The 19,316-nt window shown below is 47.6% G+C and overlaps 1 protein-coding gene across 1 annotated transcript in view; it reads left to right on the forward strand.

Moving 5' to 3' along the window:
* LOC119383478 (myotubularin-related protein 5-like) overlaps positions 1-19,316 on the forward strand; it is a 141,110-nt gene that overhangs the window by 91,118 nt on the left and 30,676 nt on the right. The window contains 9 exon segments of the mRNA XM_049412532.1: positions 1,040-1,238; positions 3,174-3,307; positions 3,859-4,031; positions 5,650-5,843; positions 6,087-6,294; positions 6,587-6,667; positions 7,607-7,719; positions 18,647-18,852; positions 18,854-18,902. Coding sequence (XP_049268489.1) covers positions 1,040-1,238; positions 3,174-3,307; positions 3,859-4,031; positions 5,650-5,843; positions 6,087-6,294; positions 6,587-6,667; positions 7,607-7,719; positions 18,647-18,852; positions 18,854-18,902 — 1,357 coding nt within the window.

A 19,316-nucleotide genomic window follows, 5' to 3' on the forward strand; every position in this document is an offset into this window, starting at 1 on the left:
GCACCTTTTTCTTCACAAAATGTGGCCGTTTTTTTATCAATTCGGCGTCGAATCAGCCCAGTAATCCGGCGTAGTAGGGTCCTGTGACTGTTTTGCTCTTCTCAAGGTAGTCAACGAAGATCACACCTTGAGAATCCCAGAAGATTGTGGCCATCACCTTTCTGGCCGATGCAACAGTCTTCACCTTCTTCGGAGCAGGTTCTCCGGGTGCAGTCCACTGTTTTGACTGTTCTTTGGTCTCTGGTGTGTACCAGTGGATCCATGTTTCGTTGACGGTCACAAAACGACGCAGGAACTTCTACGCAGGAACTTCTACTTAACACTTAAACAGCTTCAAACACTGCTCTGAAGTGGTCTCACGGACGTGCTTGTTGTCCAGAGTGAGCAAACGCGGCACCCATCGCGCCGACAACTTTCTCATGCCCAAAACTTTATACAGGATATGACCAACGCAGTCTTTTGAGATGCCTACTGTCTCAGCTATCTCGCGCACCTTCAGTCGGCGGTCTGGCAATACGAGGTCATGGATTTTTGCCACGTTATTGGCCGTGGTAGCCGTTTGCGGGGTCCCTGGGCGAGGCTCATCAAAAACCGACGCGCGACCACGTTTAAACTCGTTGAACCAATTTCTGACGATTGCCATCGAAGGAGAAGACTCACTGGAGACGGCATCCAGTGGCTCTTTGAATTCGCTGCGCGATTTTCCTTCCAAAAACAAGAATCGAATCACCGATCGGTACTGCCCTTTTCCATTTTTAACGGACACACAAATATCACCTGCTTCCTCAAGCGGTCAAAACAAAACCCCGAGCCTGATTCGACTGGACCTTTGCATGTGTCCCTCCAAGAGAGCGTACTCAACGTCAGTATATGTCTCATGCGATAGCGCCGTGCTCTCGCGGTGAGGCTAAGTACTTATCGGACCGCCCTCGTACATATCATGTGCAAGGTAAATCAGTTGTTCATGCTTGTCACCAGTCACAGAGCTTTTGTTTTAACATGTGTTCTTCTTTCAATATTTGCTTTTGCTTCTCACTAGCCCAAAATGTTGGTGCCGGGCCTGCTGCAAGGAGAGGAGCTGGCCATGGAGGGGCTGCGGTGCTACCTCATCCCGGATGGCCGTGAAGAGGGCACGGGGGCACCCACCCTGGGTGGGCCCACTCTGCTACCTGCGGAGGGTGCCATATTCCTCACAAACTACCGTGTCATCTTCAAGGGCAGTCCCCTTGACCCATACGGTGAGTCTTGGCAGTGCTTATCTTGAAAACTACGAATTGTGCAAACTGATAAGACTGGTGCAGATTGTGTGAGTACCCTCCGTGTAGTCAAAGGTAGCTGTGATGTTGCAGGCACTTGGGTGTTGAAGGAAAAGGAGCACCATGTTGCATTCAGCCTGGATTGGACGATGTACAGGGGGGGATTGAAAGAAACGCAAGCAGCGCGGCATGCTGTTTTCATCGCGCTCGGACCTTGGTAAAAATAAGAAGATGCCACAGTGGTCCTTGATTGTATTACGGATGACTCTAGTGGCTTTTCATTACCATCCAGGCTACAACTGCATGAAAAGAAATGCGAAACAGCGGAGCGCGTAGATGCGGCATTGTTTGTGTTTCTTTCCATCGCGATAGTACCTCCTATTTCATATTGGACACTTGGCCGATTGGGCGAAGAAGCAAGGGGAGCAATTGACAATTTTGGGAAATTGTGTTTACTTTCATACTGAACACACATTTTGTTTTAGTCAACTCACTTGAACGGAAACGAGAGAAGAAAAACATTTTTTCCGCACAATGATTGCATGGCAAAACGTGGTGTAGAAGGTTGTCATCTGTTTGGTCCTACTAAATTAGTAATGGGGCAAATTGCCGTGTGACATCTATTGAACACTAGATAGATAAATAATGCTGTGCATGGTGCCAGCAACAGTGTGAGGTATGTTGTCAACTGTTGTCATTCGTCATGGTCGTCGTGACACTGTTCGCTGATGTATTGCTTAATCCATTTATAGCAAAGTCTGTGCAAGGGAATTTCATGCTGTGGTTCTGTCTATTAGATTGAGCCATGGTCACTGATGAGATAGGAAGCAGCCTTGTGGCATAAGGCTACTTTAGTTCGTTATACTACATTACTGTCTCCAAGGTGATCTTTTTATTGCGATAGAAATTATATGGACACTGAAGGCACATTTTTGTCGTCACTGTTGCTATGGTGTTACGTAAAAAGTCCCAAATCAATAACATCGTCCCGCACATCGTATGTTCTCTGTGCAAGCGAAAACGTGCGAGGGCAGCTGACGATCATGGCTCAAGCGGAGTGAAAACATGCTGACCATCTTTTGTCGCACAAAAGGCCCGTAGGGGTGGTCTTTGGCAGGAATTTCGTAGTTCGATCGGCCGGGCATGGTCATCTGTAGTTGCATGTGTCCTGTCATGACAGGAATCAGCAGATGGCTCATACTTTTGTGCTTGCTGCATTCTTATCACTTAGTTAGCATTGAAGCGATAGACAGCACTAGGGTCACTTCGCTCATTGCAGCGGGCATGTTCCGTTATGCCAGCATTTTGTTGAGTTATGCCAGATCTGATGCGGAAGGAATTGGCTGCGAGCCTTACTCCGTATAACAATCCAAATTGTTGCGATTGCATTCATTGCTTTGCCCTTGTGGCAAAACTGATCTTTTTTCTTTCTCGCACTTCTAACCTTGATACAGATTGACATTGCTCACACGAGTTAGAGTTTGATAAAGACATGTTTGTTTGAAGTGACGGCCCACTCGACCTGAAACCTTTTGGATAGTGTGTAAGACTTGTCATTTGCTCCATTTTTCATGCACTTGTCTTCGTTTAACATGCCATGCAAAGAAATCAAAAGCTTCTCTGAGCATGAAACAAGAACTACGCTGCTATCCCGCTTGCACTGCAACAAGCTGTAGCAAAAGCTGATCAGCTGTGTTGTTGTTAACTGTGACACCTTCCTTATGTTGCTGACTAAAAGAGTACGATAACTTATTTCTCTACTTGCACAGTCTGTGTGGTTCACATTAGATATACCACGTAGAGCTAGCTTGTACTATTTTGTAATGCTGCCAGTACACTTCTTGTACGCTTAATTTTTCATTTGTTCTGTGACTCGTGTCCTGAGTTTTGGGGTTGCCCATTGTGTGCTTGATACAGCGTGCGAACAGACGGTGGTGCGGAGCTTTCCAGTATCGACGCTAACCAAGGAGAAGAAGATAGCGGTCCAGTACCTCCAACATTTGGAGCAGGTGCTGCCCGAGGGCCTCCAGCTGCGCTCAAACACCTTCCAGGTAATTGATGGAATTTCAAGAAGCTATGTTTCAGCGTCGCTACAGTAATTAGTGGGTGCAGCAGTGATTAGCAGTCCTGTTAAAACTCCCTTTGCCGGAACATTGTGTCTAGGCTGAGTGCTTCCCTTTCATCTTCCTGTCACTCCTTTGTATTGTTCACAAAAGTTGATCCACAGTCGCAAAAGCCTAGTTTAGTGGGTGAAGTGCTTGGATATCTTTTTTTTTTTTGCGGTTGTTTGCTTATTTATTTATTAATGCATGTTTGTCGTTTCCTATAGCAATGCTTTTTTAGTGAAGCTTTATAAACATTACATTCACCAACATTGCCTGACTGGCCATGCAGGAAATGAAATAAATAAAATGTAGTGGATTACCATGGCAAGTTGGGCGAGTTGCTCCATTAACATATTCGTTTGAATGTGTGCTCGTGTCGTCCAATTCTCTGTCCCTCGTCTGTGCCACGCTGCACATTCAACTAAATAAAATGTAGTTCGGCACGTCTGCAGTATGGCGGTGCATAGACATGATTGGGCACATGCCTTCTCCTGCAGCTGATGAAGGTGGCCTTTGAGGACGAAGTGACGTCTGAGAGCATCGAGGCCTTTCGCAAGCTCCTGGGCCGTGCCCACTGCCCGCCCCATTTATTCCAGCTGTTCGCCTTCAGTGGTCACATGGCCACGCCTCCAACACCGCTGCACAAGAAGGAGAAGCATGCCACACTCACGTGAGTGGGCTCTCTGCATCCTTTTGCTGTGATGCAAGTGCAGACTCACAATCCCAGCTTCCATGCATAAAGTGCTTTGTACCCTCTGAGACTGGTATCACTCGTTTCGACACAGCAAAGCATGTCTTGCATAGCTCTGTAAATTGTCTGCTGTTGTGTATTAGTACTTTGCAGATTAGAATACTGAACTTAAATAGGCAGCAGACTGTATGTGTGAGAGGCAGGTAAGACAAGCAAGTCTTTATGTGTTGCCTTGATCAGTTGCAACGTTTCGCAGTTTAATTTTCAGTATTTTACGTTTGTCACTCGGCTAAGGCATTATTTCCTTTGTGAATTACGTACTGCATGCACTTCTAAGAGTGTAAAGTGGCATTATTGTGAAGCCCATAGTTGAAACATTTTGAAGGTTGGATGAAAATAGATGCATGTTTCACTTGTTAATATATGTTTGGCTAGTGAGACCGCAAACAAAGGACCTCGTTTATGAGCTGTAGTCAGTTTGACGTAGTGAATGTAAACCTGAACTAATTATTTGATTCAAGAAGACATTTGCCAGACACTATAGAGAAATATAGAAATATAGGTTAAGGATATCATAGTTGAAATCAAGAAGAAGAAATGGATATGGGCCGGGCACGTAGCACGTCGGCAGGATAACCGGTGGTCATTAAGGGTAACTGGCTGGATTCCAAGAGATGGCAAAGCGCTGAGGGGGAGACAGAAAATTAGGTGGGTAGATGAGATTAAGAAGTTTGTAGGTATAACGTGGCAGCAGAAAGCACAGGACCGGGTTGATTGGCGGAACATGGGAGAGGCCTTTGCCCTGCAGTGGGCGTAGACAGGCTGATGATGATGATGATGATAGAGAAATAAAATTCATTATTGCATAATAAGACGAGGTTCCAGTTTATCCGCACATCAGCTGTACCTCGTTAATCTTTTGTAGGATGAAGAGTGCGCAAAGCAGCCCAGAAAAAATACTTTGCAAACAGTATCAGCCAGTTTAGTATTGCTGTTTCATTTGACTTCAAGGTATGTTGCCACGAATTTGAGACTTAGTGGCACTATTAAAGGGACACTAAAGAGAAAAATGACTTTTCTCATAGTAGTAAATTACTCTTTCACTTTCCAAGATACCACTGCTTGCCACGACGCTTGGTAAGCGAGAAAATTGTGCAAAAAGGAATTGCATGTGGCGACGTCACCTTGCAATTCCCGCACCAAATGTCATGATGTCATAGATTTTGACAGCGTCTGCGATGTCCTAAGTAGTTCCAAATCAGTAAAAATGAAGTAGTACATTGTCCTCTGAGGGGGCCATAGACTTGACATAGCAAGTTTCAGGAAATTTCATTGAGCCAACTTCGCCAAAATATGAAAAGTACACTTTAAAATCTGTGAAGTAACGCGCGCAGATGTCGGCACGAAATTTAAAAATGAAACTTTGACTTTCATTTCGTCCTCTATTAATAAACCTAAGGTGGTTAAATTAACGACATTAGAGTTCTCAGAGTACAATTTATTAATCTAAACCGATTCATTGTTTCATGTTAGTGTCCCTTTAACAGACACTGAAGTAGAAACGGAGGATGTGAGAACACCATTTCCTGTTGAACAGGGGCAAGGCAAAGCGGCAGTTGCTGAAGACAGCCATGCGGGCTGGCTTCAAGCCGCGTCCTTCATCACGCAAGCAGAAGTACGTGGTGCAGGGGCCCATGGCGGCCAGGACTCTCCCGGCGGGGGCACGACCGCCCTACGACCACGAGACTCCCGACCGGCCCCTCACCTTTCTTCAGGATGACGACGCCTCGGGTGAGTTGAAGAACTGGACGAAGAAGCATTACTCTTTGGAGGAATGACCAATTGATCGCTTGGTCGTTCCTTCAAAGAATAACGCTTCTGTGTGGAAGCCGAAACGTTGCTATATTTTTTCAAGAACACCATTTTGGTCGGCATTTCCTTTTTTATTGCTATCATGTCAGTATATACTAGTATGGATGTCTTGAGGTTTGTTAAAGCAAGCATCCCTTCTTTCTTTATTCGTTTTATTTGCAGATGACGCTGAATCCATGCCACCTCCACCACTACCGGCCGTTCCACATCTTCCCCACCGATCGCTGGAGAAGATGGGTGACACTGTGTATAGCCGCGACTGGCAGAGGCTGCACCTGGGTGCACTGGGTGCCAACTCAACCATGTCTCGGGGTCGTCCTGAGGGCTTTCGCATCAGTTCTGTCAACATGGGCTACACCGTGTGCCGTAGGCAAGTAGCCATGAGACGACACTCAAGAAAAGACTCTAAGGTTAAGGCGTCCAGCTGTCTGTTGCAGGTTGTGTTGGACAGGCTGTTTGCAGATATCTTTAAGCTGTCAAGAGTAAAAAATAAAAATCTGATTTTGAAGCTAGAGCCTGTCCCAGGTACACGAAACGTTTTAGCAATACTGTAATATAGTGCTTCCAACTTTCATTTTGTGTGAAATTTTGTTTCATATTTAATGAGGTAAACTTGAGGTAATCTGTGCAAGTTCTCACACAAATGGGCCGTTCTTACGCAGCTATCCGGCTCTCGTGGTGGTTCCCCAAAGTGTTCCTGATGACAGCATCCGCAAGCTGTCTCGCTGCTACAGGCATGCAAGGTGAGGAGATTCCCTCATGTTTTGCCTTGGCTTCTGCTCTGACGTTCTGCAGACAGCAGCTATTGGATTATGAGCTCCACGGTACTGTATCCAATGCTTCCAGGTGACTGCATCAGTTGAACTACTGTGCGTCTTGGTAGTCACTCAACTCGCCTGGTAGTCTGGTAGAGAAGAGAATACGCACACGGTGCATTTGTCCATTGTCTAATTCTTAATGAAGCTTACTCTTGCTTCCCGTGGAAATTGCCAGGCCACATTCAGTTCATTGAAATTGTGTGGGACGGTGCTTAGAGGTGGGACATGTTTGTAAACTGACTACATTCAGAAACGAGCCAGCTTGATGCAGTGACTCAATGATTCTGGTGTTCTGCTGAGCACAGGGTTTCAGTTTGACTCCCAATTACAGCAACATCATTGTAAAGGTGGTGAAGTGCAATGAAGGTGCAAGTTTAGGAACCCCAGACGGTCAAAGTAAGCCCGGAGCCCTCCATTGTGGCACCTGTCATGGCCCCACTATTGCTTTGGTATATTAAACGAGATAGATGAATGGATGAAGTGAATGTTTTAACGTTTATATACAAACCTTTCTGCTTATGCAATTGAGGATAGTGATGCATTTGTAAATGAAACTAAGAAATTCTGAGGTTTCATGCGCCAGAGCCATGGTATGATTATGAGGCATACAGTAGTGGAGGATTTCAGATTACCCTTTACCACTTGGGGTTCTCGTGCCCCTAAATATAAGTAACGGGTGTTTGAAATGGGGCTACAGTGGCTGAGAATTGAACACATGCTTTCACGATTAGCAGCGCAAGGCCATTAAACAACAATGCATGAGTGAATGTTTTGTGAATGCATGTAAAGGCTTAACGACTTTGTGCTTTCCTTTAGTGTGCGGTGGAATTCTTGCGCTTGACATCGTCCTCGTCTGCAATGCAGGTTTCCATCTGTGTGCTGGCGCCACCCGGGCACCAAGGCGCTGCTCATTCGGGCCAGCGGCTTTCACGGCAAGGGCGTGATGGGCATGCTCAAGGGCCACCCAACCACCTCCAGTGGGTCTCCCTCCTCTCCTCCCCTTCTCTCTCCCTTCCTCATTGTCAGCCGTCTTGTGGGTCAGTCCACAATGCTGCGGCGCAAATCACCACAACGTTGTGCTGAATGAAACCTATACAGTCGAACCCGCTTATAACGAACTAGAAAGTGTAGCGAAAAGTGGTCGCTGTATCAGTAGTTCGTTGTATATGGACTCGCCTTTAAAATTGTGCACTCAGCGGCCAAGCCGTTTTTTTTCTGTGCACTTTTATTAAAGTGCTAACAACCTCTCCGGTGACAAGCTAAGCCTTTTGGCGTCGTGAAGCGACGCCCGCTACATGCTCACGAGTGAATTACCCGCCTTTCAATGTACTGACACCGTATCACCGAAGCGCGATACTGCCACGTGGAGCCGATCATCCCTGGCTAGTTGCGTGCCGCGCGTCGCCTACTCGGCTCACGGAGTCACTGCCAGGCCGCTTGCTGTATGCCGTGTGCGCGCGTCTGTACGTTCTTCGTGCCTTACTCCGGACCGTGCACGGGTGCGGCGAGTAGCCTGTTTGTTCAACGCGGCGAAAACAAGCATTCTGCAAGCAACACGCACTCTACGTCTCCGCGATGCTCTCGCGGCCCTGCACGACGATACGCGGCGCACTTGAGCTGTCACCTAGTCACACATGCAGTATACGCTCGCTGTCAGTGCATCGACGTTTCTCGGCGCCCGCGCCGCTCAGCAACGGCGAGCTGCTTTTGTTTCTACAAAGCAACGCACACTTTAAAGCGGTCTCGCACGACGCGGCGGCGGCGAACTTGCGAACGGCAGCATTGCGCGCTCGTACTGCCGTTAATCCGCACCATAGCCTCCTCTACGGTACGGCATACGCCACACGCGCAGCCAAGCAGATATCCACATATGACTGTGATATAAGGTTGTCGGCTGTAAGTCATAACTGCACGTTCATCGACGGCTGCCACCTTGCCTTCACTCTTTTCTGATGCTTATCCGCGAAGGCATCGCCGCAATCGCGCGAAAATCGTTATCACCGATCGACCGGTCTCTGCCGTTACTGAAAAGACGGACAACCCTTTGCGGCACATTGTGGCGTCGACGAGTTTAGGGACGCAGTGAACCTTTATGCGATGGAAAGTTATTGCGGTTATCACTTCTTGCATTTATGCCTTCTTGCGTTCCAAGGCATTCTTTGGTTCATCGTAGGCAGTCATGGCTGCAGAGAACGGCGTCAGGAAAGGTTACCGTGCGAAAGCTGACCGCAAGGCTTCATGCTGCCTCCTTTTTTTTTCCTCACTGCCATTCTGCCACTGAAGAAAAGGCTGGAAAGTGAGCGACCTCGCTCGCAGCGTCCGAAATCTGCGTGCGGTGCTCGCCGATCAGGGATATCTTAGTCGCAAGTAAACTGGAGCAGGGCACACGCGAGCACGCGCCCCTTTCACGCTTTAGAAGGCCTGTTTTCAACTTTCTTTTTCGCTTCGTATGCGCCATATTTTTACCGTGACCGTGTCTGAAGTGTTCGTTGTACAAGTAGGAGGCTTTGAAAAATGTTCGCTATATGTGGACGCAGCTTCAATGGTTAGCATTGGAAAATCGTAAGTGCACCCAAATATGGTCGTTATAACCGATAGATCGTTATACGTGGGACTGTTATAAGTGGGTTCGACTGTAATTGGACGTCTTTTCTGGACGGGAAGAAAATTCATATTACAAACAGAAAAAAGTAACAGAACTCAGGCCAAAGGTTTGTGTTTTCGCTTACATAGGGAAGCCGTTATATAAACCGCATTGACTGTGGCACGTTTATTGAACGCTTGTATTTTCCTTGCTTTTAATACTGCTTGTGTAGGTGATGATTATGCCTTCTACCACATCCTTTTGAAGTGAGATATTGACAAGCAGTGCCCCGCCTCGGTGGTCTAGTGGTTATGGCGCTCGACTGCTGACCCGAACAGCGGCTTCATTTTCGATGGAGGTGAAAAAGGAAACAAGCCTGCGCTGAAACCGCAGCACAGTCACAGCGAAAGCTGGAAGAGCGGCGTTTCTAGAGCCCGTTGTAAGCTCTCTTGGGGCTACAATACAAGTACACTAGCAAGGTACCCCTACGCCATAAATAACAATTTTGTGAAGTTGGGAAGCACCTACTAAGCCATTTACAGTGGAAACTTCGATTATACGTCCCCCGGTCCTGCGACGACCCGCGTTTTACGACGAATCGGCTTGGTCCCGGCAAAACTCTTATAGAAATAATGTATTAAAAACCTCAAATTGTACGACGCAATTTTACGCCGGCCCCGCCTCGTACGACGCTTCGCTGGACTGTCCGAGAAAAAAAAAGACCTACGATGACGCGGGCTGGCACCGCAAACACACTGCGGCCGGGGCGAAAAAAGTCGGGAAACCGAGGAACCGAGTTCGTATCCGCGGTGCCACCACAGGGCCTCTTCAATTTTTCGACACGCGGTCGGCCATAGCTAGCCAGAGCCAACGTTGGCCGGAGCCAGCCGGAGCGCATTCGTTTTGTCGCATTGCACTGCGCACTTCCGTTTGTCGCCTTTTTTTTTTTCTCTCTCTTCTTTTGGGTGGTTTTGTAGTGACCGTTGTGAGCAGATAACATGGCAGATAATTCGAGCTCGCTTTCTAGTATGCGATAACTTTCACTAGATTTCGTTGTCGTTATACCGGACGGTGTTGAACGGCGATTGTTGAGCCGTGAGCCAATGTTTGCGACAGCCGCGGGAACCGGAACTCGCCGCTGTCTAGCTACCAGAGGGCTGGGGCGTTTTACGTGGTTTTAGGCCACTCGCGATTGGTCGAAGCTTGCAAATCGAATAGGCCTACTGCCGTGCTGCCATTCAGCCATTCGCCATTCCTTCACGTGTTTGCCTCATCGGTTGGTTGTGCTAAAGTGAGCTAGTTGTGCTGCGCCACAGCTGCTGTGTCCACGTGCAAAATTTCCTGTGTTCGGACATTGGTGTGCGAGGAAGCTTTCGAATTCTTGGTTGCGAGTTCTGCGTCTCGCAATGTCGCGGAACCGAAAACCGCTGACGCTCGGAGAAAAGCTTCGCATAATCGAGGAGGCAGAGAAGCGGAACGGAGCACACAAGGCCAGCATTGCCGCGACCTGAACCATTCCCGAATCGTCGCTGAAAACGATCCTCGCGAAGAAGGACAGCATCCTACTAAATGCGGCAAAGTTCGGCCTGAACAGGAAGGCCGCGAAAGATGGCAAATATGCTGCCATGGAGAAGGCCCTCGTTGAGTGGTTGCGTCAGGCCCGCAGTTCAGGAATCGCCGTGGATGGCGCAATTTTGAAGGAGAAGGCTGAGACAGTTGCATTGCGCGCGGCATTGACGACTTTAAAGCCTCCAATGGCTGGTTGGATCGCTTTAAAAAACGCAGTGGAGTTGTGTACAGCCGCTGTCTGTAGAGAGAGCGCGTCAGTCAGCTCCGACACTGTGGGAAAAGTGGACTGCATTGCTGGCCGGAATTGATACGGGAATACAAGCCCTCCGACGTGTTCAACGCGGGACGAAATCTGGATTATTTTTATAATATGCAGCCAGAACGACATTGCATTCAAAAGCGAGAGAGCTGTCACGGGGGTAAGCGAAGCAAAGAGCGTCTTACCGTATGGCTTTGCGCTAATGAAGACGGCTCTGAAAAGCTTCCTGCCCTCGTGATCGGCAGTTGAGAAGCGCGATGCTTCAAGAATTTGAAAAGGCTGCCGTGCCAGTACACGTTCAACCGGAAAGCCTGGATGACGGCTGCTATTGTTTTCTACATATCTGCAGCAGCTGGACTCCAAATGGGGGCTAAGAACAGAAAGATTCTTCTTCTGCTTGACAATGCGCCTATGCCATCCATCAGATATGTCGCATTTGCGAAATGTGTAAGTTGTAGTTCTGCCCCCCAATTGCACTAGCCAGCTGCAGCCACTTGACGCTGGCGTCATCAAGTGCATGAAACAGAATATCGGAAGTTTTCTGGTGCAGCTTCGGCTGGCGGGCATGGAAACGCAAGCAGTTGGATAAGAAGCTTTCTGTACTGATGCAATGCACTACATTGCTAGTGCATGGACGCAGTCACGCCAGAAACTATCGCAACTCCTTCAGCACTGCGGTCTTTAATAGAAGTGGTGCTGTTCTACCAGTGAAGCTGCATCTAACTGTTGACGATGAACCAGAGTTCGGCAGCCTGGAGCTGCCTGGATCTTTCGCGGACTATGTTGGTGCCGACGACGACGTTGCAGTGTGCAGTGAAGTGTCGCTAGATGACATTATCGAAACTGTGCGTCCCGACACTGCGGGACTTCCGACGAGAAGAGATGGACGACGCTGCAGAGGCTAGCGTTCCGTTCCGACTTACGCGGACGGTTGTGCTACGTCGACCACATTCGGCGGTTTGCTTGCGCACGCGATGAGATCGGCGACTTGCTGCCAGATGTTGCAGCTATCGAAAGAAAGCTGATGCGTCGTGGCTGGGCAAACTCTCAGAAGAAAATCACAGATTTTTTTAAAGGTGAGAATAAAGGTTCGTTCACACCTCCGATAAATGCGTGGTTGTCATTTTTTCAATTAATTTATCTACGTTCCTCGGAGCAGCGTAGGTTTGTGCCACGGACTTTCTTAGGCATTATGTGCCCGCTGTTGTGGGGCAAAAATGACCGTCACTGCCTATATTCTCGGTTTTTCGATTATACGACGCCCGGATTATACGACGATTTTGCACGGTCCCCTGAAAGTCGTATAATCGAAGTTCCACTGTATTTGTCATTCTGCGGAGAAGCGAGGCACCAGCCACACGTCTGTAAGGCATTATGTGCACTTTGTTGACGCGACAACTGATGACGAAGAATTATGGCTCAGCCCTTTGTAATGGGTTGGAAGATTAAACTGCCCACCAGTTATGCAATTTGCATTGGGTGACGCCCGGTCGCTATTTCCCTCTCCCGCCATGCTGTATAACATACGTTGATGTGGGAGAGAGAGATGGGGGGGGGGGGTGCGAAGAACTTTACTGAGACCCCGAGGAAATGATCATGCGCTTATGGGTTTCCTTGGCAACCAATACAAGTGCACTTCCGAGGAACCCACTACGCTATAAATCATTGTATTTTTGAGAAGTAGGGAAGCAGGCACTATGCCATTTTTCGTCATTCTACGGAGAGCCGTGGTACCTGCTAAACGCATGTAAGGGCATTATGCGCACTTTGTTGATGCGTGCCTGATGACGATGAAAAATTATGGCAGAGCCCTTTGTAATGGGTTGGAAGCATTCAACAACCTTCTCGTTGCGCAATTCACATTGTGTAATGCCTGGTTACAGAATTCCCGTTATGCGACACTCGGTGCTTATTTTACTCTTCTACCACGCTATACAGTCGCCGACCGTTTATTAGGACGCCGAAAATTCGGACATGCTCGTTTATTCGGACACCTTCGCGGCACCGCCACTCGTCCCATTGAAGTAATGTAAACTCACGACCGAAAATTCGGACGCCCCACAGCCCGCCGTTCGATTTTTCAAACTCTGGCTGGCTGATAGAGTGCGACGTTGAACGCCATAGTAAGCTGTCAGCAATGTTTACAAATTACAATATTTTTACTAGGTTGCCAGCACTGAAATGTTGCACTGGCTATAACTGGAAATCGTGCCAGTGTCAAAAATCCACGCAGAAGTTACCGATCTCGAGGCTATGTTGTTGGCTACACGTAATGGTTGCCTTTGGCTCTAGCCAGTCACGTATCCATTGAACGGCTACCACGGCCATACAGCAGGCCAAGCTAAGCCAAGCTTGGACATCTGCACTGTGCGGCGTTTGAGGCGAATGACAGCGCGTACAAGTACGACGCGGATCCTAATTCGGACGAAGAGAGTACGACAACAGATTAGCAGAAGCGCTGCACATCAACTAGACCAACATCGTTCTCCTTTTGGCGTGTGGAGGGTTTGCGGTTCTCATGTTTCTGTAGCTAGGCCTGATCTGCATCCCGAGCTTTGTGTCCTGCTCGTGCGAGGCCTGATCTCTGAAATTGCTCCGACGCTGCCCCGTTCCATGTGCGTCCGTCGGAACTAAAGAACGCGGGGCAACTACAAGCCCTGACGATGGCGAAAAAAAGCGGCGATTATTCACCAGGTGGAAGTTTGCTTGGGAGTTTTCGCCGAGTTGGGCGATGAGATCATCCGTCAGCTACTCGAACCAGCGCATGTTGGACAGTGACTGCCGTGGTGACGCACCTCCACACCCACAGCCATCAAATGCGGATTTAGCGTAGGCTGTTGCAGTGCTATTGCCGAACCCGAGGGGTGGCCAAACATTGGCTGAAATACAGGCCGACTTGGTCGCGCGTAAGCGTATATGTGTACAGACGCGCACTAACAAGTTTTTTCCGGCCGCGTGGGCCATAAAGTGCTTTTTTTCTGGTGAATCCTTGTTTTCGGACTCCGATTATTCGGACTTTTCAGCGGTTCCCGCCGAGTCCGAATAAACGGTCGGCGTCTGTATGTGCATATGTTAACGTGGTTCCTTCCCGACATGAAGCCTGTACTAGGGTTTTTTTTAGAGCTGTGCGAATAGCAAAATTTTTGGGTGCGAAGCGAATTCGAATAATAAAGATTGAGTGCGAATCGAATCGAATAATTCGAATAATTTTCGAATATTTCTCAAACATTTTTCGAATAATTCAGAAGTGAAGTACAGAAGAAGTTGCAGAGAATCCCTAAGTATGTTCTTGGGAGATAGCAACATGAAAAGTGTTTCTTTTCGCTAGGTTGATGAAGCGCTGGTGGGGTCATATTTGTCTTTCTTATCAAGAATGAGGCAATGTAGAGGCCGAATTGTATTTAGTACATGATTTGGTGCAGCCAAAGTGTTGCCGACAACACTTTACACGTGATAGGCAGAGATGCCATTCCTCAGCCTCTCTTCCTCTTTCAACTTCTGTGGAAGCCCAACTGATGTGGCGGCCAAGGGTGTGCTCCCTTCAAGTCCGGAGTTCCAAATCTGCCTCGTAGACGTCGATATATAAGAACATCTGAAATTTTGGATGCTAAAAACAGGGGTGAGACGGCTGAAATCGATTTGGGAGCAGTTTTGGGAGCAGCAAAATTTCAATTTAGGAGCAGGAGAACCTTGTTTGGGAGCAGTTAGCGGCATTTATTATGTCGTTTTTGGAGCTTGAAAAAACAAACTTTAGTAACTTGGAGGAACAAGCATATATTTTAATCGGCTTAGAATACACATAACATTCAAAGAGCCTTGGAGAAAGCTTTTTTAACAGATTATTGCCAGGTATGAACTACACTACCTTTTTACAAACCACGCAATTTATATAACCCTGGTAACAACATATGAAATAGATAAAAAAAAGTTTTTCCAAGTAGGTTCACTTTACATTTGAAAATAAGAAAAGAAAAAACATCACACTTCTCAAATAATAAAAAAAAATCCCGCTGTAATGGCTTTCGAGATAGCGCGCGCGCGCGCGCGCCAGTGATCGCGACCGCGCAAAGTTCAAAGTTGCTCCTCGCGCGACACTCCACCCCCACCCCCCCCTCGCGTCTTTTAAGGCTTGTTAAAAACGGGCGGGGCGTTTCCTGTCTGCTTCGACGGCAGGCCTTCCGAGCGGGGTGATGTTATCGCATGCAGCCTCCGAGCGACGGAATGGGCCGGCTCGTTTGCTTCGGCCGCGTACGTCGCCTCTGCTCGCGTGCTTTTACCCGCTGTAGAACATACAATTCGCGGGGGGATCTTATCAATTTGGACTTCCTACCGGAAGGACATGACGGCGACGGCAAGAACCCGTCGAGACTGTCCATATAATTGCTGTCGCAATAAAAACTGATTGCATAGCAGTACGTCTTTGAACGGTCAATGAATGATTCCGACTAGCACGCGATTGCGGCGACGCCTTCGCGCGTAACAATCGGGAAAGAACAAAAGCGGTATTGCCACCGACGAACGCGCCAGTATGACCACCCCCATAGGCCGTGCGCACGAAGGGGGGGGGGCAATGTCGATAACGCCCATACTTTGACTTAATCGAAGGAGGGGCGCTGCGATTAATATTTGCCCTCCCTGAAGGGCGAACCCTCAGGAAGCTTTCGAATAGCGTACGCAAAGCTTTGCGTTGGCTTTTCGCACAACTGCGCATGCGTCGTACGCTAACCGCTTTCGGGCTCCCGTTATTAAGTGACGGAAATAGCGGGCCGCAAACGCTAACACTAACTTAGCGTACGCTATCGAAAACTGCCTAAATAAAGCGCCTTCAGCTATCTGCTCGGCTGCGCGGGGTGCGTAGCGGTCAAGTGTACCGCACGCTTTTAATAGGTGATAACAAAAGCACGCTGCGCCACCGTTCGCTATACTACCTCGTGAGGGACCGCCTTCAAAAATGCGTCGCGAGCGCCGAGAAACCTTACCCCTCGGACACTACGTCGTTACCGCTCGGACACTACCCATATTTAAAACCGCTCAGACGCGATTATCACAGCACTATGGAAGCCTCTATTACAAAGGCGCGTAGAAGGACACGCTTGGGCGCGTTAACGTGTTCTGCGAACGTATCCCGGGCGCTGCTTCTAAAGTTACGTTTTCCCACGCTGAAAGTGACGCGGGCTTGAAAATTCTTGATTGTGGGGCCGTTTCGGCGCAATTTTTGCAATTTTTATGCTTTTGGAGCAGCTTGGCGCAGGAAAACGGAATTGTATCAAAAATGCGCAATATGCGCAGCTGTCTCACCCCTGTAAAAAGCTTCGGCGTCCGATTTTTTGGACTTCCTGCCCAAATTTCAGGTCCAATACAGCACTAATGAGTCCCCAACTCTGCCAACATCTTTCACCTCCATATTGGAACCAGCGTTTTCTTGAGGTAATACATTTGCGACCGTAGCGGAGCTTGAAAGGCAGCCTTGCCGCAATACGGGGGTGTGATGGATAGGTGAAGCATATTGAAAATCTAGGGACCACTTCCAAACGGACGTTGACTCTCCTTGGCTAAGTTCGACCGTAACGGACCTTGAAGGTAGCTTTGCTGCAATACGGAGGTGTGAGGAGGTGAAGCATATTGAAAAATCTAGGGACCACTTCCAATCAGACGTTGACTGTCTCTTGCCTAAATTCGACCGTAACGGAGCTTGAAAGGCAGCTTTGCCGCCAATACGGGGGTGTGATGAGGTGAAGCATATTGAAAATCTAGGGACCACTTCCACCGGACTTGTCTCTTGGCTAAATTCGACCGTAACGGAGCTTGAAAGGCAGCTTTGCCGCATTACGAGAGTGTAATGAGGTGAAGCATACTGAAAATTTGAAGGGTTCACTTTCAATCGGACGTTGACTGCATTTGTCTTTGGGAAGTTCGAATAGTTCGAATAGTAAAATTTCAGTGCGAATCGAATCGAATAGCAAACACTATTCGAAAAATATTCGAAATTTCGAATATTCGCACACCCCTAGTTTTTTTGCAAAGCAGTTTCAAGCACCAGCATGGCTCAGAGGTTGAATACTGGGCTCCCACGCAGAGGGCCCAGGTTCGAACCTCGTTCCGTTCTGGAATTTTTTTCTTATTTCGTTTTTTTTTTTCCTATTTCGAGCGATAGTGGTTACGGACACCGGCGGCGGCGGCGGACAACTATGGCGCCAGAAATTGCCACTGAAATGATCTCATAACAGCTTTCGCTGTAAAATGTTTGAGGCCCGTGTACTTAGATTTAGGTGCACGTTAAAGAAGCCCAGGTGGTCGAAATTTCCGGAGCCCTCCTCTATGGCGTCTCTCATACTCTTATCGTGGTTTTGGGACGTTAAACCCCAGATATTATTATTATTATTGACAGGCAGTGAAGAATCAGGCCAAAAAGTGAAAGGCTGAAAAAGAAAATTACAAGGAATGAAAACGAACTAACTAAGCAGCATTGTTAGCTATGTTGGCATGCTGGCAAAAAGAAGTGGCCAGTGACGACGAATAGGGCATGCAAATTTGGCAAATTTCTGCCTGGTAAAGAATGGAACATAAAAGTTGGCAGGGATAATTCCTGCATGTTGGTACTCGTTAGAATCGTGCGATACTGCCAGCAACCACCAGTCATCGTTACAATTGGATAATGTTCTATATAAATACATTATACGCATTAGTGTGAGAACCCAATATTTGCAAGAGTGGCTTCAACATCTCTCAACACAACGCGTGTGTGCATAACCAAACATGTTGGCAGGCGATGTTTGCACAACTTATGTGCTGTAGTACTAGTGGCTTTTGACCGTGCATATTGCAGATCATGGATTGAATGTCATTGCTCACAATAGTTTACCCCGTTTATTGAGCATCATTGTATGTTTTGGCTCACTCGAAGTCAATAAAACAATTCACAAATGAATTGCATATATATATATATATTGCATATGAAACGAGCAATGTATATATATTGTGTATGCTGCTATGCATGTGCTATACACATAAAGCATTGGCGGGTCTGTACCACTGGCAGTCATCCACAAGCGTGTCAAACACCAAATGATGTCATCCAGACTGTGTGGGGGTTGTTTATCTTGAAAAGAGCATTCTTAAAGAACTTTTGATATTTGGGTTTTGATTATTAGGTGTTAAGAACTTTTGATAGGTGTTACGCTTGCAGCCTCTAGCCGAGGCAAAGGGAGATCTTCAGCTTCAGTAGTGAAGCTTGTCTCCAGGATGCATGGTAATGGGACATTTCCATTGCCCCTACATTGTCCAAGAGTGAACTGATACGAAAAATTCTTTTCTTAAAACTCTGCCCAGACAGTGCCCTGCAATTGTCCAATGTGCAACGAAAATTTGCAGTAGGGCATGGAGAGGAACTCTTTAAGCCTGAATATGTTTCCGGTACCATCACGTGGTCCCTTCAGAAATGCACAGAATAAATGTTCTCTCTTTCATTAAGACTTTCCTGTTGCTGTTGCAGGCACTGTGAGCGAGACGTCATCCTCGATCGAGCAGGAGAAGCTGGTGGCGGCGCTGGTGCGAGCCAGCCCCCTGTCCCAGCCGTCGCGCGCCTCACCTGGTGTGCACGACTCATCCCTGAGCATCAGCTCCCTGGTGCTTGACGGGGCCCACGACAACTTTCCCACACTGACGCCCGAGACGGCGCGCCGCTCGCACAACCCCTTCCCAAAAGGCTGTCAACAGCCTGCGCTCGTCGGGTGGCAAGAGTGGGAAACGTGAGTAGCCCTCCTTACACTGTCTTTTTACATTCTCCTGGCAAAAGAAAATAGTGGGTTCTTTCAGCCCAATGTTGTTAAGGGGGGACGTGGCTTTCGGTACCAACTTTCTTATTTCTTCATGGATTTTGATGAAAATTGGCACACTTATTTGAAATGTTGTTTTAACGCTACTGTAGAAATTTCATGAATATATCTTTACAACTTTTTGATTTACAATATATTTCACCTTCTGCTCTTGTTCCGAGTCTGACTCGCTTAAAAAATGCGATAGGAAATTCGTTCAAAGTGCTATGCATTCTAAGATGTCTGATTGCGGGCGTGACATTCTTAGATTTTTTTATTTGCAACAAAATTTTTTTTAGTTTTCATTTTTCATGAGGTGACTGTGCAACAGGCATCAAGGCTTTGTGC

This window comes from Rhipicephalus sanguineus, chromosome 2 (assembly GCF_013339695.2).
Source record: "Rhipicephalus sanguineus isolate Rsan-2018 chromosome 2, BIME_Rsan_1.4, whole genome shotgun sequence".
NCBI lineage: Eukaryota > Metazoa > Arthropoda > Arachnida > Ixodida > Ixodidae > Rhipicephalus > Rhipicephalus sanguineus.